The 23,725-nt window shown below is 45.3% G+C and overlaps 3 protein-coding genes across 8 annotated transcripts in view; 2 read left to right on the forward strand and 1 right to left on the reverse strand.

Annotated features, from left to right (window-relative positions):
• Positions 1-1,341, forward strand: part of LOC109870802 (ubiquitin carboxyl-terminal hydrolase 37) — a 29,635-nt gene extending 28,294 nt beyond the window's left edge. Inside the window, exon 24 of the mRNA XM_020461436.2 lies at positions 1-1,341. Coding sequence (XP_020317025.1) covers positions 1-91 — 91 coding nt within the window. The 3' untranslated portion in view covers positions 92-1,341.
• On the reverse strand, positions 1,340-3,212 carry ybey (ybeY metalloendoribonuclease). 2 transcript variants are annotated; one of them, XM_020461439.2, is made up of 5 exons: positions 2,915-3,180; positions 2,621-2,820; positions 2,280-2,411; positions 1,778-1,846; positions 1,340-1,691 (listed from the first exon to the last, which is right to left on the reverse strand). In XM_020461439.2, exons 2-5 carry the CDS (start codon positions 2,654-2,656, stop codon positions 1,596-1,598), a joined length of 333 nt encoding a protein of 110 aa, XP_020317028.1. In that variant the 5' UTR covers positions 2,657-2,820; positions 2,915-3,180; the 3' UTR covers positions 1,340-1,595. The 2 variants fall into 2 exon arrangements, with proteins under 2 accessions (XP_020317028.1, XP_020317027.1); XM_020461438.2 differs by having other exon boundaries at positions 2,621-3,212.
• mcm3ap (minichromosome maintenance complex component 3 associated protein) overlaps positions 3,174-23,725 on the forward strand; it is a 25,384-nt gene continuing 4,832 nt past the window's right edge. For 2 of the 5 annotated variants that reach the window (XM_020461432.2, XM_020461435.2), the window contains exons 1-23: positions 3,174-3,275; positions 3,694-5,465; positions 5,592-5,839; positions 5,980-6,061; positions 6,317-6,482; positions 6,721-6,914; positions 7,146-7,282; positions 7,594-7,791; positions 8,055-8,323; positions 8,620-8,782; positions 8,983-9,143; positions 10,692-10,930; positions 11,247-11,578; positions 12,017-12,117; positions 12,249-12,380; positions 12,656-12,769; positions 12,958-13,110; positions 14,657-14,854; positions 14,978-15,046; positions 15,163-15,297; positions 16,559-16,712; positions 23,101-23,344; positions 23,497-23,594. In XM_020461432.2, coding sequence (XP_020317021.1) covers positions 3,848-5,465; positions 5,592-5,839; positions 5,980-6,061; positions 6,317-6,482; positions 6,721-6,914; positions 7,146-7,282; positions 7,594-7,791; positions 8,055-8,323; positions 8,620-8,782; positions 8,983-9,143; positions 10,692-10,930; positions 11,247-11,578; positions 12,017-12,117; positions 12,249-12,380; positions 12,656-12,769; positions 12,958-13,110; positions 14,657-14,854; positions 14,978-15,046; positions 15,163-15,297; positions 16,559-16,712; positions 23,101-23,344; positions 23,497-23,594 — 5,205 coding nt within the window. In that variant the 5' untranslated portion in view covers positions 3,174-3,275; positions 3,694-3,847. The other 3 variants (XM_031806223.1, XM_031806224.1, XM_020461434.2) reach the window with 3 other exon arrangements.

Below are 23,725 nucleotides of genomic sequence, written 5' to 3' on the forward strand. Positions count from 1 at the left end.
GGATGTTTTTGAGGAGCTTTCTGAGCTGGAGAGAACCGGGGCCAGTGGAGGAGCCTCAGAGGCAGGGAGGACCGTCCTGCAGCCCCTCTGAGCCACCAGTCTGTCATCAATTAATCACACCAACCAACACACTCCAACAGCACAGAGCTGTTCCCCATCAGATGTGTCGGGTTAAAGAAGAACCCTTCTCCAGTACTACTGATTGCCGTCCACATTTTGCCCTCTTCAGGCACTTTGTCCCTTTTTTAAAAACAAAACACAATAGACCAAGGTAGCTTCTGTCAGGCGCAAGACATCAGCACACATACAGCCCACATTCTTCTCTCCAGGTCTACTCAGAAATGAGACATGCAGCACACTCAAAATATAGGAGTTGACTATGTTCTTTGTTTATTCAAGCCTGAGAGAGATTAGCCCCCAAACTTTGTTTCTTTTCTATGATTTGTTGAATAACTTGTAAAATAGTTTCTTGGCACTCGTATGATATTAACTATCATGCATTTAAGAACTTTGATAGAAAGTGTCAGATGGATTGTATGGTTGACTCAATTTCTAATACTCTATCGAAAACCAAGATTTATTCTTCTGTGCTGGAATTAAAGCTAATTTAAGGTTAGTACTTTCTTCTATATGCATCGGATACATGTGGTGCAATATTTATTTTGTGGCATAGATTTGCCAATACTGCTTATGTTTGTATTCTGTTCTAGAGTTGAGTTTTTTTTTTTTTTTCAATTTCTTGCAATGATTTACATATGGACTGTTTGTTGCTGTTTTATTCATGTTTTATCACCTTGACAAACTAAACATTAATAAAGTAGCTTGCTTTTTTTTATTTTTAGAAGTTTACGCTCCTAGGGGTTCCCTAGTGCCTCCCAGTACAGAACCGGTAGTTTCTTTTTCTAAAGCGCTTTACTTTGAGAAATGCACAACCACTTTGTTTAGAATGTGTTCCTTCAAACCGCTGACAATGCAGAAACATGTATTACATGCGTAAGCTATCCTGCATAGGCTTTGCTTTTAATAAGGCCATAAGATGTAACTATTTATTTTAGCAGAGGTCTGTTTATAATGGCCAGCTCGGATGTCTCATCACACCTGACCAGGCCAGTATTCACATCTTTTAGACTACTTTTTGCTAAGATTAGGGTTTGGCTAGCTATTTACTGGTCTCCTGCTTGCATTAAGTGAAAATGAACATGTTTTAGGTTGACAAGCGTGTCTGATGTGGAAGGCAAAGGAGTAGCAGAGTGGAGGTTTTTTTTTTTTTTTTTTTGTAGTTCAGGCTCCAGTATTTGACTTCCTACATCAATTTTAAAATAAAAATGAATTTAAACAATGGTTTTGGATGCTTTTAATTGTCATCAATGTCAAGTCATGAGTAGTGCAGTTTGATTGTAAAAAAAGAGTAGCCTGTCTAGCTCCATAGGTAAAAGCTCAGCAATCACATGAAGGCTGACACAGTCTGTAGCTATCACTTGGAAATGGGCAGTTTATTCATGATCAAGGAGTCATCTTTGCAAGTTTCCAAATCCATCCAAAGCTAAGTCCATTGGTTTCAAAGGCCTTCCATTGCAGGTGGTTCTTCTTGGTGGTCACCCATCTTGGCTACACTTCTTGGTCAGAGGCACCAGCTGTCTGCCAGTGAATCTGTTGAACTCATTAAGTATGTAGCTTTCCTTCTGCAGCATCTGGGAGCACAGATATACAACTGTTAAAAGGAAATCTTTAATTGAAAAAATGTGGGACCTAGCCATTGCACTTTTATCATCCATACCTCTTTCCACTCCTCCTCAGTTTCATGTCTGTAACCCAACAAATGACAGATTCCATGAGCAGTGACTGACTGAGCAAGGAGAAGGGGGACAAAAAAAAAGTAAAATGAACAAGCACTAATGCAACTACTAGTGTTTAGTGTAATAAAAACAAATGTCTGTCAATCTTGGGACCCAGAACCATATTTAGTGTGTGCTGGCAAGTATTTCACTAGAAACGTTATACTTTTGCATGTGAATGATTATCACGATAGTCACAGGACAAACTGTTAATCACACAGTATTTCACCATTCTAAAAGGCAAGGTGGGCCACCCCGCCTCACTCTTAAGCTCCCGCCAAAAAGACCCTGGCTTCGTTTGAAAATGTGACTTAATGTCTGTTGCATGATATTACTGTGTTGTAGGTTGTCATTGTAAATAAATATTTGTTCTTGACTTGCCTAGTTAAATAAAATAAATGTTGTGCATGCATTGTGTGGCTGTTTTACTAGTAGCTTGCTCACTGTGAGAATTCCATGAAGATCCTGAGACTGCTGCTGGCACTGTTTCATCAGGTATTCAACCCCCAAGAAAATGTCTCCAAGGTTCAGTTCATCTCTGTAAATGGGGCACGGCAGCTTCCCAGGCCTCAGCTCCTTTAAAAACAAAACAAACATTGATCACCGTTTCTTTACCTAAATTCAATTTCCAAATGTTCACATAGCGAACAGGGTAACACTTCCAGAGGCTAGAGACCATCCCACCACTGCATCTTGAACCTGTGGTGCATTAACACCCGTGCCATGAAATCCCAGACCTCTTGACAGGGGCAGATGAATGCTGGGAAGGCAACTTAGATACCAACCTCATAGAATGGAAATGAGAGGACATCAGTGGGCATATTTTTTTTCCTATAAATGTTATTGATGCGTTGAATTTTGCGGTTGTCCACGCAAATGACTCCCAAATCAAATTTTTGGATGCCTAATATGTGTCTCAACGTCTCCACATCCTTCCGTAGCCTCGCGCGTCGCAACGGCACCACGTTCTGAAGATTCCGTAGAACTACACCCATTTGAAAACGCCAGTCACTAATGTTACAAAAACTCTGAAGGAAATTTTTATCAGGTAGTCGTAAATATTACGAATGTCTACATACAAGAAACAGGTATCCTAGGTAACTAGCGTGTTGTTAGCCGGCGAATGCTCGTTGGTTCAATCAAGGTGACTCAGTCGTTCCAGTTGTTGAAGGCATTCTTATTTTAGATTATGAATACAAATATGTACTATTCTACAACAAGGTCATCTAGAGCTGCTGTAATGATACAAATCCAATATATTATTATATGACAAAATATCATATTGCTACAAACAAACAATGAACATTTCAGCTAGCATTATTCTCTTGCGGATCCTTCCCGGGGTGGAATGTAGAATCTGGGAGCCTAAATAGGTTGGACCGGAACCGGATGTCAGCAAGTTTCTATTCAAATTGATGAGCGTAGGGGAATACTGAAAAAGTAGGTCACTAGCTATCTAGTTTGAAACAATCTAACAATCTAACAATCCAAGTCCGTCTGTATTATAAAAAGCAACCGAACGTTTTAGCGTTATTAAAGACGTCCTTAATTTTCAAGTAGCACGTCTTGTAAATTCGCTAGCGCGTTAACAAACTAAACGTTAGCTAGCTAGGTTTACATGATGGAACTAACGTGAGCTAGCTAACATTTTCCAAGTCACAACATGTTAACGAACTAGCTAGTTACATGTAAAGTACGCCATTAAAGTGTTTACGTAGTCTTTGAAGCTGAATTACGTGTACATAATTAGTAAAAAAAAAAATGATAACATGAATACGTTTCCATAAACCACGTTAGAAAACATGTTAAGTTAGCTATATAACATCAACATGCTAATGTTTACTTTGCTTGTTTTCAGGCTCAATGATGCTTCACTGAAGACACTTCAAATGTAGGAACACACACTCCTCAACATGCATTGCAGCAACCTGGACTCTAGAACGGCTTATGTGAGTTCAAGTGAATAAGTGACTGCCGTTGAGTACAATTGAGACTATTCTGACATTTCCACCATGAATCCCAATAGTCTGTTTGGGAGACAGCAGGGAGGAGCTTTCCAGGCACCCAGCAACACTAACAAGACTGGTGGCATGTTCCAGGCCTTCAGACAGGAGGGTTCTACCAACCCTCCACAGAATGTAGCATTTAGGCAAACTGCAACATTCGGGCAACCGTCTGCCTTCAGTCAGCCTTCAGTCTTTGGTCAGTCTCCGGCATTTGGGCAGACGCCTTCGCTTGGACAAGACTCTGTTTTTGGGCAAAGTGGAGGACTAGGTCAGGCGTCAGGGCAGACCTCGACATTCTCTTCAATAAGTCAGCCTCCAGCCTTCGGTCAGTCCTCATTGGGGCAGGGTAGCTCTGGGTTTAGTGGTGCTCCCCCGCCATCGTATGGTCAGGCCACCGGACAGATTCAGAGTTCTGGGTTTGGACAGATGCCTGCTTTTGGACAGAGCGCTGCCTTTGGGCAGCCACCTGCATACGGGCATCAGCAGGCCCCGGCATTCGGCCTCTCCTCTGGGATCTCCCAAGCTTCCTCTGTCCCCACAACTACCACCACCGCAGGGTCGGCACAGTCTTTGAGTTTTGGCCAGTCGCCCTTTGGCCAGCCGCCACCCAGCGCTACGACCACCTCCTTTGCTACAGCTCAGAGCGTTGTCCAGAGTGGAGGCTTCAGCACGTCAGAATTCAGCTTCAAGCCGTCCAACGAGGTGCTGTTTAAGCCCATCTTCAGTGCCAGCCCAGAGCCGGCTAACCCCCAGCCCGCCTCTGCATCCGAGCAGCCCTTCGGTGGCACCACCACCACCCAGCCCTCTTTCAGCACCAAGGACAGCAGTGGACCAGCCAGCTCAGGCTTCTCTCTCCTGACCGGAGCCAAGAGTGGCCCGCTTGGCTTCAGCTTCTCCCAGCCGGCGGTGGCCCCCTCCATCTCCGCTTCCATTGCCACTACCAGCCTGGCCCAGAAAGACCCTCTCAGCATAGGCTCTGGAAGGAGCCTGCAGTTCACATTCTCCCAGCCATCCGCTCTCTCCAGCACTAACTCCAGCTCCAGCACCGCTGCCCCCCAACCAGCTCCGGTCCCCAGCAGCCCCTCCTCCTTCAGCTTCTCTACCAAAGTCCTCCAGTCCCAGCCCGCGCCCCCAATGTCCCTGTTTGGAGGAGTCGGCTTCGGCCAGACTTCTACATTCGGAGACCTCAAAACCGAGGCCCAAGCCGAGGAGAAAGTTGGCGATAATGAGAGCACCAGGGAAGTGACCGTGTTGGGGAGACTTGGAAAAGGAACTAAGCGGAAGGAGGAGCCAGTGAGTCCCAAAGCCGCTTCAAGGAAGCCTGCCCAATCAGAGGACGCCCAAGCTGAAGCCAGAGCTGACTTACCCAGACACCCCTCCAAACGGCCTCTCCTGAGGTCCTCCCGCGGCCCCGTGGGTGGACTCTTCTCCAGGGCAATGAGTGGCATTATGAAATCCACAGCCAACTCAGTGAGGAGGGACCCTGTGAAGGAGGAGCAGCAGCCTCCAGGATGGGGGGAGGGGGAGAGAGCAGACACACAAGCTCCCATCAGTCTCAGACCCGCTACTCCTCCCAGTGCTCAGGCCCCCACCAGAGAGGTTCTGGAGAAAGCAGAGGCGACTGGTAAGTCCTCATCTTGAAAATGAAGTAAAACACTATTACTTGCTGTGAACCAAAATGTACCAACAAAATGTTTAGTTTGTATCACAGATTTTGTCATGCTGATTTTCTTCTCACCTTTCCCTCCAGGTTCGGTGGAAGCCCCCGACCCAGGCGCTGAGACCAAGACCCCAGCTAGGAGAAGGCAGCGCAGCGAGAGCACGGACAGCCTGGGGGGCATGTCCCCCAACGACGCCACTATCCTCCAGTGCAAGAGCATCCCACTCAACCTCAACAAAAAGAACGTCATAGAAAAGCACTTTGGCCGCTTCGGGAAAGTCTGCCGGGTCTACTGCCGACCCCATAAGAACCTGGCTATCGTCCACTTCCAAGACCACGTGAGTACCACTCTACAGACAACAGAAGAGACTTGACATGCTTTTCTGGATTCTCAGTTCCGTTACATGGTATATGATTGTGCCGAATTTAACTGAGAATTATTTTTTATTTTTTTTCAAACGTCTGTGATACCTTTCAGGCATCAGCAGCAAAGGCAAAGAAGAAGGGTAAAATGCTGCACAGACAGGAAATTGTTATCTTCTGGCAGAGGAAGAAACACAGTAAGTCCTTGTGGCCGCATCCTCCTATTTTGCAGAGTTAAGACAGACAATGCAGACCAAATTACTGTTACTAGTTAAGTATGCAATTAATAGGCTTATCTAAGGGAAATCATCTGACAGACAAGTAGCCCACTGTCAAGCTCTTGATCAGCTGCCCCTGTATTTCCATGCACCTTGATTGAAGCCATTCTGTCTTTAGAAATTGATTGTGTGTGTGCGCGCTCGTGTGTATTGCTCCTTATGTGTTTGTGTCAGGCCCGGGGAAGAAAGGCGATCGAGCCCCAGAGGGAGAGGAGGAAGAAAGGGACAGGGACAACCAGGTTTCAGACACCAGTCTGGGGGGCTTCCAGTCCTCCTCTCCACTGAGGAAGCCACTCCCCAGAGCCCCTGCCCTCAGCAGCACTGTCAACCTCAGCAGGAGGTAACCTTGGCTCCCCCTCACAGCTAGCTGGGCCAGACTTCCTGTTTCTGTGAAGTGCTTTTTTAACCCGAAATGCTTGTGGAAACATACGACTTATACTGTAAAGATAATAGATACTTTCAAGGCTTATTAACTGGGGGATAACTGTGGGTGTTAGCTAGCCGTGGGTGACTAGAGTTCATCTCTAAACACATCAGGGTGTGAAGTCCGATATAAAAAAAGACACTTTGCTTCTCAGCTCCCCAGTGAAGAAGCCGTCCATAGCCAAGTCCCTGCAGTTTGAAAGCGAGCCCCAGCAGGACAGCAGCTCCGAGGGCCAGAGCTCTGAGCGCCCCGTGCCCTCCTCCCTCCTCCACCTGATTGGCCAGCTGGCTGAGACAGCCGAGGAGAAGTACCGCTTCCTGGAGCAGAGGGACAAGATCTTGCGAGCTGGTAGGTATAGTAGAGCTGTCAGTCTGACAGTCCTGGAACTGGCCACGCACTTCTGAATTGACTTTCCTGCATTTCTTGTATGAAGCCATTAGTTGACATGAAAGAAAGAGCTGAATGTCGATTTCTTTGACTGTTGGCATAACAACAACGAAGAAATGAAAGTAATAATAATTAACATTAAATAAAAATCTGGTCTGTAGAGGCTGACTGGTTCTGTTGTTCAATGTGCAGGGCGGCCCAAACGGACAGACCTGGAGCTGTCTTTCTTTGTGGGGACATGCCCAGACATGTGCCCCGAGAAGGAGCGCTACATGAGGGAGACACGCAACCAGCTCAGTTGCTTTGAGGTCGTCCCAGACACTGAGAGGGTAAAGCCATTTCTTCTATCCCTGTTTCAAGTCACACAAATTCTCTCAGGCACACATTTTGCAAGTATACTGCACCTGTGCTACTGTTGTGTAAAGTACACCACCCTGTCATCAATAGAATGTTCCACTTAATGGCATATGATAATCATAATAATGATGATTTTGATATGTGTGCTATTTATCTAGATATGTCCTCAAACTCCAAGTGCTTGACATTGTGAGTGGGATATACTCCTGTCCAAACGTCTCAGTTAAAGGATATCAACCTTGTTTATACATTTTATAATGAGACGTAACCACTTCCTGTCCAGGTGGACCACGTGGCGGCCATCAAGGAGTACAGCAGGTCGTCGGCGGACCAGGAGGAGCCCCTCCCCTACGAGCTGCGGCCCCTCCCCGTGCTTAGCATGACCATGGACTACCTCGTCACCCAGATCATGGACCAGGGCCACGACAACTACCGCGACTGGTACGACTTTGTGTGGAACAGGACCCGCGGCATCCGTAAGGTACACATAGCTACTGTTGGTTAGCTAGCTAGCTAGCTGGTACTGTTTTTTTTATGGTTTATTATCGGTGTCACAATTTATATATATTTTTATTTAACTAGGCAAGTTAAAGGAATGGGAAAGTGCTAAGAAATGCTTAGTAGCTGAGAGCAGGAAATAATAATTAAAAAAATAAGCTAATGAAAAAGTGTTCATAACACATTGCTGTGGTCTGAGGGGCTTTGTCCGTTGGAGTTATGCTAACTCTATTCCTCTCCTCCCAGGACATCACCCAGCAGCACCTGTGCGACCCGCTGACAGTGTCGCTGATCGAGAAGTGCACCCGCTTCCATGTGCACTGTGCCCACCACCTGTGCCAGGAGCACATGATGACGTTCGACGCCAAGATCAACAACGAGAACATGACCAAGTGCCTGCAGAGCCTGAAGGAGATGTACCAGGACCTGTCCACCAGGGGTGTCTACTGCCCCCAGGAGGCTGAGTTTCGCCAGTACAACGTGCTTCTCAAACTAGACGTTGGGGACGTCCTCCGGTGAGTCACTCACCAACGATTGGGTCGTGTTTATTAGGGTACACTGTAGCAAAATATTTGGTCACGGAAAAGGTAATAAGTGTCTCTTATTGGCCAGTTTTACCTCCCAGTCTCCCTTCGTTACAGACCATTTTCTTCTGTTTTGTTCTTACGACTGTGACATTACCCTAGTTATTCTCCATTTGGAAACATACTACTGGTGAACTGTAAGCTTGTCTTTGTTTTACTGTTTCAAACACCGCCCTTATCCTCCACTCTGACTGAGAGGATGCTCTCTTTTGTTGTGGTCCACACAGTGAGGTGCAGCAGTTCAGGGACGAGGTGCGCAACTCTCCAGAGGTGAAATTTGCCGTGCAGGCATTCGCAGCTCTCAACAGCAACAACTTCGTACGCTTCTTCAAGCTGGTGAAGTCTGCCTCCTACCTGGCGGGCTGCCTATTGCACAGATACTTCAACCAGGTCAGCAATAAAAGTCACTTACCCTAGTAACATTCCTCCTCCATGTGATTTTTAGTGGGTCTGTAGTTAGCTTTGAAAAGTAGTAGGATGTTGAACCTGTAGTAAATGAGGGTCACATCCCAACTGGTTGTCCCTTGGGAATTGATGGACGTTTGTGTGTTTGTGCCTATGTGTTTGTATGCATTCCTGTGTGTGTGTAGGTGAGGGGCAAGGCCCTGAGGACCCTGAATAACGCCCACACAGCGGGCTCTCAGAGGTCCACCATCTTCCCCCTGGAGGATCTGGTGCGCATGCTCATGTTCGAAGACGACGCTGAGGCCACAGACTTCATCCAGCAATTCGGCCTCAACGTTAGTGGCGGGTCAGTACCAGTACCTGTCTAAAACAATATATGCACCCAACATATTTACTGGAGAGAAGAAATAAAACCTGTAGCATACAGAAAACAAAAAATAACGTTTCTTATTTGATGTTCAGGTTGCACCTCCATGTATCGCTTGAAATGTAACATCTTCACAACAGTAAAGAGCCCAGAGGGACAATGTTTTTAAAGCGGAAATAAGCAGTAGAAACAATAAAAGAGTACCTCGCGCCCCTGTTTTGCGAAAATGCTGAAATGTATATCATCCATGAAATAAAATGTATAGTTTTAACCATGTTTTGAGTCTATATGAAATTGTATTAGTCACATGCTCCGAATACAACAGCTGTAAACCTTACAGTGAAATGCTTACTTACGAGCCCCTAACCCAACAATGCAGTTTTAAAAACTACGGATAAGAAATTAAAGTAACAAGAAATTAAAGAGCAGCAGTAAAATAACAATAGTGAGACTATATTATACAAGGGGGCACCGGTACAGAGTCAATGTGCGGGGGCACCGGTTAGTTGAGGTAGTATGTACATGTAGGTAGAGTTATTAAAGTGACTATGTATAGATGATAACAACAGAGAGTAGCAGCGGTGTAAAAGAGGGGGAGAATGGGGGGGGGGGGCAATGCAAATAGTCCGTGTAGCCATTTGATTAGGTGTTGAGGAGTCTTATGGCTTGGGGGTAGAAGCTGTTTAGAAGCCTCTTGGACCTAGACTCGGCTCTCCGGTACCGCTTGCCGTGCGGTAGCAGAGAGAACAGTCAATGACTAATGTGGCTCTTTGACAATTTTTAGGGCCTTCCTAATATAGTGTTTGTTTACATTTATGTTGTTTACAAACATTGGTGTAAACACAGATTTAAAATGCTTCTTATTGTAATTTCTGATTGCTTCAGACAAATTTTGTGCTTCAGTTGCTCTTCTCCACTCGTCGTCATTCCCACATTCACGAACGGAAGGCTCTCTGACTTTGTATCAACTTTTCTCTGTGTATTTTTAGCTGGTAAAATGCAAGATTAACTTCAAGCAAAACATAAGGAAATGTAGCTGGCTACATTTTTTTCTATGATAAACATTACAAATAGGATTTCCATTCATTGTCTTTGTAAGCTAATTTACGTACGTATGGCTGCTTGACAAATAGCGTTTCACTTTTCTCAAGAAAATGAAGCTATTTTCTGCCAAATGTGTTGCACAACTGTATTTGGTGTTAACGGAAACCATAGTTGCATGCCCGTGACCACTCCTATTGAAGCAAAAAAACACTTGACTTCCAATATAAAACGCAGAGTTTCTGATGGTGTGCGTTTTGGTGGGTTACGACAGTTGAACTAAGCTCATGAGGCAAGTTATATTCTTCAAGAATCAATGTGTACAATGGATGTAGCTACGGGTAATTGCCCCTTAAAGTATTCGTACAAAAAATAAAAATAAAAAGATGAATCACTATAGTCACTTTTCAATGTTTCACTGGGTAATTGTTGTCATCAAGCAACAGACTTCCTTCTCTGATGTCCTCTAACCTCCTGACCCCACAGCTTGGTGGAACTGAGCCGCACGGCCTGGCAGGAGCCAGACCTGAACCTACCCCAAGTGAAGTCAGATGTCATCATGGCCAAGAGGGCTGTGCTAATTGGGGAGGTGGTAAACGGAGGACCACTGCCCAACCCGCCCCAACATGCCCCCGTCTGCAGCTTCGACGCCCACAACAAGTACTGGGGGGAGGGTCCGCTGGCAGAACCCACACTCTTCAGGAGCAGCCCGGTGGCTGTAACGGGTATGGGAGCCATTGCAGTTCAAGATGGCTAAACTTTAGAGGCCTGTAGAGCCGCTGTGCCCGTAGATTGATGTTCAAGACGGCCCTTACTGACATTGTTTATTTAGCCTGTCATGGTGTCTAGAGTTGTCTACCGTTGTTGCTACCCTTAAAATGTGAAAATGTTCAATAGTTTGTATTGGTAGTCTTGAGCTAATGATTCAATGTCACAGGTACGAGGGGTGTCCATGTTCTTTACAATTGCTGCTGTGTTGTAATCTTTCTCATTCTGACTGAGACTAAATAATAAAATAAAAAATATTTTGACTCTTCCCAGTGCCAGCCTTCACCCTGCAGAGGCCAGAAGTCAAGGCCCAGCCGGCGGTTGAGCTCCAGCCGCAGAACAAACCTGTCATGCTGCTGGCAGAGCCACGACTCTTCGGGGATCTTCCACCACCGTACCCCGGCCTTGCCACTGCCACCGAGCCTGCCCAGCCATTGCAGGGCACAGATGAGACAGGGGAACCAGAGCCCGCCCAACTCACTGTCCAGGTCCACCCTGCAGCAGATCTCCAACAGCAACTGTTCCAGCCCATTGATGTTGCCCAGACCCAGCCTGTCAGACCCCCCTCGCCCCCGCCAAAACCTGAGCCAATCTACTCTGACGAGGTGAGAGAGCGAGAAACCCCTAGTGGGTTGATGCTAGCTTGCCTTAGTGGTAGTGTTTCCCAAATGGGCTCCCGATTGGCGCTGTGGTCAAGGCGCTGCATCTCGTGCTAGAGGCATCACTACAGACCCTGGGTTGAACCTGGGCTGTATCGCATCCGGCCATGATTGGGAGTCCCATAGGGCGGTGCACAATTGGCCCAGTGTCTTTAGGATTTGGCCGGGGTAGGCCATCATTGTAAATAACAATTTGTTCTTAACTGACTTGCCTAGTTCAATTTAAAAAATTGTGGGTTAAGACTGTTGTTAGGTCGTTGCTGCTTTCTTTTTGGTCATAGCTCTAGGCTCTGCCTCTAGATGTGTATGAAAGTCAGCTGAAGGGTAGGAGATGTGTCCCCCTGTACGTATGACTCATGTTTTCTGTCCATCCTACTGCCGTAGGACATCCTGGCAGAACTGGAGTGTGTGGTAGAGGAGGTGCTGGAGGCGGTGGTGCAGGAGGTTGCCAGCGCTGGGGCCGACTACGCTGCAGCCGCTCTTAGGTGAGTGCTATATTATTGCTTGTTTGTTTAAGACTGACTTAAGATTGCATACACTGTGGTACATCAGGAGTAGCATTGAACATCCCCTTTCACGTTGATACCCAATGCCTTGTTTTTCTGTCTCGCTGCAGTGCGAGCAGTGTCCACATGGAGGCGGTGGTGAGCGAGGTGGTGGAGCAGATGCTTTGGGAGGTGTCCACAGCCGAGGTCCAAGCAGAGCGACAGAGACTCGCCGAGGAAAAACGCAGGATAGAGGAAGCCAGGTTGGTCAGAGACTCTGAAACACCTTGATCTCAATCCTAACCCTAGCTGCAAACCCATACGCAAAATGTATGCACGCGTGACTGTAAGTCGTTTTGGATCAAAATGGTATATATTATGTTATTAATCTCTCGCTTTCTTAACCATACATTGGAAGCAGAAGTTTAACAAATCACTTAGTCCAAGTTTTCACCTGTTAACATGTAACTCCACATCCAACTTCTAGTCCAATGTCTTCCAACTCATTATCTGTGTCTCTCCCTCTTTTCCTTGGCAGGAGAAAGCAGGAGCACGAAGTCTTCCTGGCCCAGTTTAGTGACTCTCTCTGTTCTGAGATAAGCCAAGAGGTCTTGACCGAGTGTATCCAGGAGACTGCCGCCTCCGAGATCCAGTGAGCTGCCCTTCTACACTCAAAACTCACATTCCTGATTCCATATCCACCACAAGCCCCATGTTCATGGTGCTGTCTCTCCCTTGTGTATATACACCTGTGCAGTACTGTCGAGCCTCTGTTGTTTTTGCCGACGTGCAATAGCCACCAGACATTAGTCATTTTCAGTAACAATATCTGTGTGTCAGGTTAGCCATAGAGGAGGAGGCAGCATGTGTGGCGCGCTGTTCTGAGGAGGTGTGCAGCTTCCTGGTGGAGGAGACCCTGGATAAAGAGATATTCCTCATGGTGGAAGACATCCTGGAGGCGGAGCTACAGCGTATACAGAAGTACATTAAGAGGTACAACCAAGGCATTTGAATGACAACTATGACTGCTTAGGTTGACAGTTGGGCCACCAGACATCGTGGAGACCCTTTATCAAGGTTCTCCAACTCTGGTCCTTGCTGTTTTAGTTTCAAGGCTCATGTTTGCTTTTCAAAGCCTGCCCTCTCTGTTGGGTGTTGGCTCCTTCTCTCGAAGCACCGCCATAAAGCGGAATATTTTACCGTGAACACTGCAGAAAACGCGAACTCCTTCCTCCGCTACTCTTTCGTCCTCGTGAGGCTACAATACGTTGAGTATCCGGGGAAGCTGTGAAGCACATAAGCCTACAGAACTTGGTTCAGTAGTGGCCTGAATATTGTATATACATTTGTTCATACGTCATATAAAGGCTGAAGGCTAGAAATAGCCCATATCTATTTTCTACAATGTATTTGAATAAAAAAATATAGATTTTCATTTTTATCTAGGTTTTACACCAATCATTCACTATAATACAAAATATTATGGGGCAATAATAAGTATGCCTAAAACCATATATTTCTAAATAACAAAAAAATATATAAAATAAGAGTAGGCTACATGACAATCCAGCGCCATAAAAATAAGTTCAGAACAAATCGTCCAAGAATGTGCTTAATGTTAATTTTGGAGTCATTGAAAGGGTTGAAATGGATGTGTCACGAAGGCTAGGCGCAAATTTTTTTCAGCTTGAGTCTTCAGGTAAGACACCAGCCGTTCAGTCATGGTGTACTTCTGAACCCAGTAGCTTCAGTTCCTTCTGTTGCTTGTAGTAGGTGGCAGAATGACAGCAAGTTGCTGCTCCCTTCTCATTTCACCTCTGCAGCTGTTGTTGCAATGCCTCGATGAACTTCCAACGGTGGGGTGGTTAGCGCCAAGATTCGCCGAAAATATTCGATGCCAGCCTTCCACTGTTCCAGCCTATTTTAGAATTTCATAATCCATTTTCAGACGTTTTCCGTTGGTAGGCCTACCCATGTCTCTCTCCTCGCTCGGAAAGCCTGCTGACTGATGATAATACCAAAGTTGATAATTGTGACTTGATGAAATTAGAATGATGGGAATAATGATGATGTATAGCCTAACCCTTTAATCATAGGCTACTGTTACTTTGTGTCTCTAAAATCACAACGTTTCTAAAGTCATATTGAAACTTCCAAATGTCGGCCTTTTACAAGCTCATTTTTTGGGACATGAAATGTTCTATTTTCCTAACGGATCAAAATTGGGTATGCTATAGCCTATATATAATATTCTGCCCGTATGAACACATTTATTTTAGGCCATATATAGAAGAGCTATGCCTGATTTTAATGAAAAGCTGCAAACAGACACATTGTTTTGCAGCCAATAGACTATACAGCTGGCTTCACAGTTTCCCCGGCGAATAGGCCTACAAGGAAACTCGACATATCTCGCCGAAGTTGAGTGCGCGAGGGATCTGTGCGCTGCTTAGTACTTTCCACAAAAGGTTTTACACAACAAAAAGACATGTAAGCTTCCCTCTCACCCCCTCTCTCCCTATTTCTTTCTCTCCGTCAGGTGGCGCGACGTGGTGGCGGTACGCAGGCAGCTAAAGAGACAGATGCGGGGCTTCCCTGCCGCCCCCTGCTGTGTGGACCCCCGCTACAAGCTCAAAGCCCTGGCTCCCAGTGCCCCCTCCCAGCCCTCTATGGACTGTCTGGCCAGGGGCATGGTCAACCTGGGCAATGCCGGCTACATGGCCCTGTCCAGCACCAGGTACTGGAGCTACCCTGCCCTGCTCTGGCCCTCGCCTCCCTCTTCTCTCTGTCCTTCTTTCTCTCTCTTTTTTTTCCCTCTTCGCTCTCTTACACACCTCTGACTCTTCTGTAATGTCCCCAGGTTGCTAAAGATGAGACAAGAAGCAATCCATCAGATGCGAGTCCACTTCTACTACCAGCAGCTGTTGAAGTAAGCTGTCACCCCTGCTCTTACGTCATTGTAGTTCTTCTCTCAGTTGTGTACTTCTCAAACTCTCTCACAATGACATTAAACACAACATCAAACAATATGTGTGTCCCCTTCAGTGAGTCAGTGTGGACTCCTCTAGACATGCCTACGCTGGTGGTTGAGAACGTTCCTAACCCACCTGACAGAATCTTCTGGAAGGCCACCCTGCTGTTGCCCAGCGACCACGAGAGTGTTGCCAGCATTGCCGACAGGTGAGATCTAAAGCAGTGTGGCAGATGTAATTGCCATTGAATTCCACACACCCTCTCACAGTGCAGCATACAAGTACTCTCACCAGTACTTTGATGACTGTGTCCAAGAGTGTCATGTATTTGCCGGCTCTGCTAAATACTGTATAGTGATTTTAGTTTGATGGACAGCTGCCTCTGAAGCCTCCGCAGCTAAGCTTCCATCCTGTGGTTCCTGATCTGCATCTGCTCCATGATAAGGAGCAGCCTGTGAGACCTCAAGAAGAAACAGACTTTCTTTCTTCTAAAAGTGGCACTGGATGCATGGACCACCATTCTCTACACACCTGACCATTTTCACCAGCTGGTCTCATGCTTTCAGAGTGCCTCTTTCTGTCCTGAAACTCATTCAGCTTTTCACCTTTCCAAAGATAACCACATACAATGGATCTCTCTTATCAACCAGTTTGCTGTAATGCTCTTTCATGATGTCATGGGACTCATCCCAGCTCTTGGTGGAATCCACAACAGATCTGTAGAACACATCCAGAGTCATGGGAGAGGCAACATCATCAAAATCAGATTGTCTTGCTCTCATCTCTGCCAGTGGTAAAGATCACAGGCTCAAATTTTCCAATGGTGTCTATCGCGAAAATCATTAGACCTTTTTGTGAATAAAATTCTGAATCAATCGCGAGAGTTTATGAAAAGTGTTCCAATTAAGATCTTTAATAATTTGCCCGAAGAGGCAGAAAAGTCAGCTGAATCTTAGCTTTCCCAGTGAGGACTGAATTCAGAATTAGCTATTTCTTTTTCACACAAACACTTCTTTATTACATTTCTTTTTTTGATAGAATACTGCTAATAACCACAAGGTGCATCAAAGTCCATCTTGCAGAACTTGGTGAATGTTCATATGTACTGTATGTTCAAACGGGGCAGCCTCTTGTATATTTTTATCCGAATGCAATGGGCCACCCGGCACAGCCAGAGGAGGACTGACCACCCCTCAGAGCTTAGTTCCCTTCCTAGGTTTTTTCCTTGGTTCCTGCCTTTTCTAGTGAGTTTTTCCTAGCCACTGTGCTTCTACACCTGCATTGCTTGCTCTTTGGAGTTTTAGGCTGGGTTTCTGTATAAGCATCTGCCGATGTTAAAAGGGCTTTATAAATACATTTGATTTTCTCTCCACTTATTTTCACCAGCTAGTCACTCATGCTTTCCAAGTGCTTCTTACCTCTGATGACACGTGTGTTTATTGAGTGTGTTCTCTGTGCTCTTATTGCAGGATCCTGACAGACTGGCTGGAGACGAAGTTTGGCATAGGTGAAAGTGCAAACGACACCGAGAAGGAGCAGGAGGGGACACTGAGGACTCTCTGCATCACCAACGGACTCAGGGAAGCAGGAGAGAAGACTCACAAAGTACACATCAGCATCAAGGTGGGAGCTAAAACAACATTACCAAAACATTTTCCACTAAGACTAGTGATAAGTTGAATAACTACTTTCTACACAAGGGGTGTCAAACAAATTTTGGCCCAGCTGCTGCATTCAGTCTTCAACGAGATCTGGAGGGCCATACTGTATATGTGTTATACAGTGCATTCGGAAAGTATTCAGACCCCTTCCTTTTTTCCACATTTGTTATGGTAATTCAAAAATTGATTATATTTTTCCCCTCATCATTCTACTCACAATACCCCATAATGACAAAGCGAAAACAGGTTTTAGACATTTTTGCTAATATTTATTTTAAAATGTTTTTTTTAACTTATACCTTATTTACATAAGTATTCAGACTCAATTGAGCTCCGGTGCATCCTGTTTCCATTGATCAACCTTGATGTTTCTACAACTTTATTGGAGTCCACCTGTGGTAAATTCAATTGATTGGACATGATTTGTAAAGGCACACACCTGTCTAAATAAGGTCCCACAGTTGACAGTGCATGTCAGAGCAAAAACCAAGCCATGATGTCGAAGGAATTATCTGTAGAGCTCCAAGACAGGATTTTGTCTAGGCACAGATCTGGGGAAAGTTACCAAAAAATGTATGCAGCATTGAAGGTCCCCAGGAACTGTCACGGTGCTGACTTTTGCCCGTGCTGACTTTAGCCTCTGTCCCTTCCCCTGGCTAGGCAGAGTACTTTAGGATTTTTGTCACTTCGGTGTAACAGGGGCCTTGCCTTGCGGCCCCAACAACTCTTCTATGTATTCGTAATGGCCCTTCACGTGAGTTGGGTTTGTTCCTTCGTTCACGTTGTCACTCCCTTATTTGCCGGTCGGGTATGGGGCCTCGGATAGATGAGTACTTTATTACGTTATGTTTATATACTCTTCCTATACTCCCTAACCTTGGGTCCTCTTCTCTTATATATCAATACCTAATAACTAATCTTCTGTTATTATGCTCGTCAGCTAGTAGTCACTTGGAAACTAGTATTGTTATATGTATTGACTTTTCCAAAGATATATTATTGTCCACACAATGAAATATTCTTTAGTGCAATCACTTTAACCTATAACCAGGGTCACTTTCTGTTCCGTGAGCGTGTCATAGGCGTTTGCTCTCCAGATCGTTATTCTGGCCTAGTTGTCAAAGTTTCAAGCTTTTATTAAGTCAGTCTGTTTTTGGTCTTTATACACGTTATTACAATTCAATGGTTATACAGTACCAATACATCAATAATGCTCAATCAAACCTTAATGCGCTATGCTATGCCACGTAATATTTTGCAAAGGTGAAAAGCTTAACACATTTCTTTGACTCTTAAAACAAAGCAAACACCCATATATTTACCTTGAAGCTCTATATTCCCTTGGTCCTTCCCGAAACTGGTCTTTATAAGAGTAGTAATATTTTTGCAGCCTTCTGCTGTTTATACTACTATAATCTTCTTATTTAGTCCGAATTTCCTATGGTTTTTACTGTCTACTGTTTAGATATTGATTCCTTCTTATCGACTCTTGGCTACTACGAGGCTTTAACTATTTCTGGGCTTTTTCATTCTTGCCGAACTGCGATTGTTACTGACACACCAAAGATGGAACGTTGTTGCTATCAAGAGTTCTCCACACCTCGCATTGTTGAGGGGCGAAGTTCTCTCGTACACAATCTTGTTCACTTATTCTTTTTATAGAGGTGCGTAGTATCAAATCAAATCAAATTTATTTATATAGCCCTTCGTACATCAGCTGATATCTCAAAGTGCTGTACAGAAACCCAGCCTAAAACCCCAAACAGCAAGAAATGCAGGTGTAGAAGCACGGTGGCTAGGAAAAACTCCCTAGAAAGGCCAAAACCTAGGAAGAAACCTAGAGAGGAACCAGGCTATGTGGGGTGGCCAGTCCTCTTCTGGCTGTGCCGGGTGGAGATTATAACAGAACATGGCCAAGATGTTCAAATGTTCATAAATGACCAGCATGGTCGAATAATAATAAGGCAGAACAGTTGAAACTGGAGCAGCAGCACAGTCAGGTGGAAGTTGAAACTGGAGCAGCAGCATGGCCAGGTGGACTGGGGACAGCAAGGAGTCATCATGTCAGGTAGTCCTGGGGCATGGTCCTAGGGCTCAGGTCAGTTGAAACTGGAACAGCAGCATGGCCAGGTGGACTGGGGACAGCAAGGAGTCATCATGTCAGGTAGTCCTGGGGCATGGTCCTAGGGCTCAGGTCCTCCGAGAGAGAGAAAGAAAGAGAGGAGAGAATTAGAGAACGCACACTTAGATTCACACAGGACACCGAATAGGACAGGAGAAGTACTCCAGATAGTACAACACAATTCTTTAAGATATACTAGTCTATAGTTTGCTCGCGCCTTGAGATCAAAGTAGTCAATACAAACAGAGTATAGTAAAAGTAATTTACCTGGTCTGATGATTCTCTATGATGTCCAAATCATATGGGTAGAGGATCATGCCTAGGCACTGATCTCTCCTCCTTTTATACCTCTTTTAGACACTCAGTTTGGGAGAAGATGTTCGGGAGTGCAATCTATCGTAACACAGAGTGCCATTGCATTACGTATGGTAGCACTTAGTCCAATGTTAGTTCCTTTAGCACTGATGCCCATAGGTTTTCTTCCGTTGGGGCGTCGTCTTGGTAGGTCGGTTCATAACACTCCTCAGTCTTCCTATAGCTTGGTTCTTGTTTAATTCCTAGTACTTGTAATTCCCATGCATTTGGCTCCCTCTGCTGGTCACCTGCTGTTGTGGCAATTTCTTCTTTTATCCCCCAGTCAACAGATGGCCTTAGAGCCAATGAATGTGGCCCTGGAACTGGACCGGCCACTGAGGGAGGGGTCCGATATTTTTTGCCTTTTGCCACAGAACATAGTGGCCTCCATCATTCTTAAATGGAAGCATTTTGGACTCTTCCTAGAGCTGGCTGCCTGCCAAACTAAGCAATTGGGGTAGAATGGCCTTGGTCAGGGAGGTGAAGCATGGTGGTGGCAGCCTCATGCTGTGGGGATGTTTTTCAGCGGCAGGGACCGGGAGACTTGTCAGGATCGAGGGAAAGATGAATGGAGAAAAGTACAGAGATCCTTGATGAAAACCTGCTCCAGAGCGCTGAGGACCTCTGACTGAAGGTTCACCTTTATCAAGGACAATGACCCTAAGCACACATCCAAGACAACGCAGGAGTGGCTTCGGGACAAGTCAATCAATCACATGTATTTATAAAGCCCTTCTTACATCAGCTGATGTCACAAAGTGCTGTACAGAAACCCAACCTAAAACCCCAAATGCAGGTGTAGAAGCACAGTGGCTAGGAAAAACTCCCTAGAAAGGCTGGAACCTAGGTAGAAACCTAGAGAGGAACCAGGCTATGAGTGGTGGCCAGTCCTCTTCTGGCTGTGCCGGGTGGAGATTATAACAGAACATGGCTAAGATGTTCAAATGTTCATAGATGACCAACAGGGTTCGATAATGATAATCACAGTGGTTGTAGAGGATGTAACCACTGTAGAGGATCTCTGAATGTCCTTTAGTGGCCCAGCCAGAGCCCAGACTTGAACCCGATCGAACATCTCTGGAGAGACCTGAAAATAGCTGTGCAGCGACGCTCTCCATCCAACCTGACAGAGCTTGAGTGGATCTGCAGAGAAGAATGGGAGAAACTCCATAAATACAGGTGTGCCAAGCTTGTAGCATCATACCCAAGATGACTTGATGCTGTAATCACTGCCGAAGGTGCTTCAACAAAGTATTGAGTAAATGGTATAAATACTTATGTAAATGTGATATTTCAGTTTTGTATTTTTTTGTCAGTCTTGAGTAAGGACACGTACCTGATTATGCAAAGAAGTAGGCCTAGGCTACCTGGTCTGCGTACAAATTTAGGCCTATAAATGTGCCCGTTTGGGGATCTGATACGATTTCTGATTGTCTTAACCCACCTTCATTGTGTAGCCTGTCAAAGTAATTTTTTCTTCGCATCAATTAGCAAGTTTTTACTTCCATTGAGAATGACAATAGTTCCTCAATGTAGCCTATTTGATGTTGTTTCCAGCTCTCTCCCTTTCGATAATCACTCGGCATGAAAGGGGTAAATATGTCATGCTCTGATCCGTAGAAAACGTCATCAATAGGCTGACCTGATAACTTCTTATCCCTTGCGCAAAAAAGTCTACAGCTGTGTCTGTTTGTCTGTCAGCTTACTGGAAACTGAGGGCCCAGAATATTTGCTATCACTATCAGGATGGACCAAGTTAATATTTGATACAATGTTTCACGATTCTTTCAGACAAGTCATGCGTAGCAAATGTGATTTTATAGGATATTTATTTTTATTACGATATTTTCTAACTGCAGGCTGCAATGTTTTTATTTATTGGTTTATGTAGGCTATTTTTACATATTGGCAATGGCAAAGTTCATTTTAGATTGGTATCATTTTCATTTAGATATAATTTTTATTAACCACATGATTTTGAGATATGAAGACTATTGTAAATTAAATGAATCTGATCCATGCATATGAAAATCATAACTGGCACGCAGATCAGTAAAGTACAATAACTTGTTATTCCAAATGGAAAAGGTTGCCGACAGCTGGTGTAGCCTATTACCGGCAACTTCAGGAGCTTGGCAGAATCAGCTAATACCAGCAGAAGAGAGAGGAGGAGGGTTGGGAACAGTTTTTTTTTCTTCTGGTTAGGCTGTATTTATCTCTTGCTCCCTCTTTAGTAATTTGTGTGTCTTGATTTTTAATCGCAGTGCTTAAAGCATCAGACAAAGCTCAGTAGCCTATATATAGTTGACTTTATTCAAGCATAGGTTGTTTCTTTATATCAAAAGAACAGATGACTATCAGTCGACCAAGATACACAACCCAACCAAGCCGCACTGCTTCTTAACACAGCGCCATCCAACCCGGAAGCCAGCCGCACCAATGTGTCGGGAGGGAACACTGTGCACCTGGAAACCTTGGTTAGCGCGCACTGCGTCCGGCCCGCCACAGGAGTCGCTGGTGCGTGATGAGTCAAGGACATCCCTACCAGCCAACCCCTCCCTAACCCGGGCGATGCTAGGCCAATTGTGCGTCGCCCCACAGACCTCCAGGTTATGACAGAGCCTGGGCGCGAACCCAGAGTCTGGTGGCACAGCTGACGCTGCCGTACAGCGCCCTTAATCACAGACATTATTTGAATAGTTTTAGGAACTTCAGAGTGTTTTCTATCCAATGCTACCAATTATATGCATATCCCAGATTCTGGGCCTGAGTAACAGGCAGTTTACTTTGGACACGTCAGTCATCTGAACTTCCGAACACTGCCCCCTAGCCCTAAGAGGGTTTAAACAGCTTGGAAAATTCCAGAAAATGTCATCATGGCTCAAGAAGCTTCTGATAGGCTAATTGACAATCATTTGAGTCAATTGGAGGTTTACCCATGGATGTATTTCAAGGCCTAAGTCTGGTTCATCCCTGGGAGCAATTTCCAAGCGCCTGAAGGTACCACGTTCATCTGTACAAACAATAGTACGCAAGTACAAACACCATGGGACCACGCAGCAGTCATACCGCTCAGGAAGGAGATGCGTTCTGTCTCCTAGAGATGAACGTACTTTGGTGCAAATCAATCCCAGAACAACAGCAAAGGACCTTGTGAAGATGCTGGAGGAAACGGGTACAAAAGTATCTATATCCACAGTTAAATGAGTCTTATATCGACATAACCTGAATGGCCACTCAGCAAGGAAGAAGCCACTGCTTCAAAACCACCATAAGCCAGACTACGGTTTGCAACTGCACATGGGGACAAAGATCGTACTTAAAATAAAGCGGTGATCCTAACTGACCTAAAACAGGGAATTTTTACTAGGATTAAATGTCAGGAATTGTGCAAAACGGAGTGTGTAAACTTCCAACTTCAATTATATATTTTTAAAATATGGCAACCTTGGGTAGCGCGCACTGTAAAAAAAAAATACATATGTATATATTTTTTTACTGGAACGGGCAGGAATTGCCCCCAGATCTGGCCTGTGAGCCGTATGTTTGACACCCCTGTTTTACACTGACGGATTAACATCCTGATGCATTCACCAATCCCATCTAAGCAAATATCAAGACACTTCTGACAGCAGTGTAGTTGTTTTTTTCTTTTATTTAACTAGGCAAGTCAGTTAAGAACAAATTCTTATTTTCAATGACGGCCTAGGAACAGTGGGTTAACTGCCTGTTCAGGGGCAGAACGACAGATTTGTACCTTGTCAGCTTGGGGGTTTGAACTTGCAACCTTCCGGATACTAGTCCAACGCTCTAACCACTAGGCTACCCTGCCGCCCCTTGTACTGACTTTGTCTGTGTGTGTTGTACCTACCAGGCATCTCGGGGCCCGCTGAGTGAAGAGGGCCTGTCCAATTTGGAGGAGGGCCAGGAGCTCCAGGGTACAGGGGCCCTGCTGATGCTGCTGCCTGCCCCCAGCCCAGGCAGCGAGGACCAGGACGTGCCCATGCTCTCCGCTCTGCTCCAGCTCAAACAGCTCCAGCAGGCCAACATCTGGGACTGCTCGCTGCCCCTTGCCATATTGGTGCCTGGCCCCCACAACACACAGAAACTGGAGGAAGGTAGGGGTACCCCAACCACACATGCACACATGGCTGGACATCACCAGCATTTTCTTAGTGGTCACTCACTCAATGGCACATATTGTGAATTAAGTCCTTATTAAGTACCAAATCTGGAAATCTCTACCTGCCTCTTCTTCTCTTCTGGTTAGACCTGATGCTCCAGACGTTAGTTGAAGACGGTCTGATATCAGAACACGTGTTCGTCCACATCCCAGAGACCACCAGTGACCTACAGGGCTCAGAGCAGGTACGGACAGCCCTCTTGAAACAAAATACAACTATTTAAATTGCTCCTAAGATAATTAAATGAGTAGTGTTGTATTTACAACCTGGACGATACCAGTATCGCGATATTCGTTACTATCGTGCCAAAGAAAC

Source organism: Oncorhynchus kisutch, linkage group LG26 (assembly GCF_002021735.2).
Source record: "Oncorhynchus kisutch isolate 150728-3 linkage group LG26, Okis_V2, whole genome shotgun sequence".
In the NCBI taxonomy this organism is placed as follows: domain Eukaryota; kingdom Metazoa; phylum Chordata; class Actinopteri; order Salmoniformes; family Salmonidae; genus Oncorhynchus; species Oncorhynchus kisutch.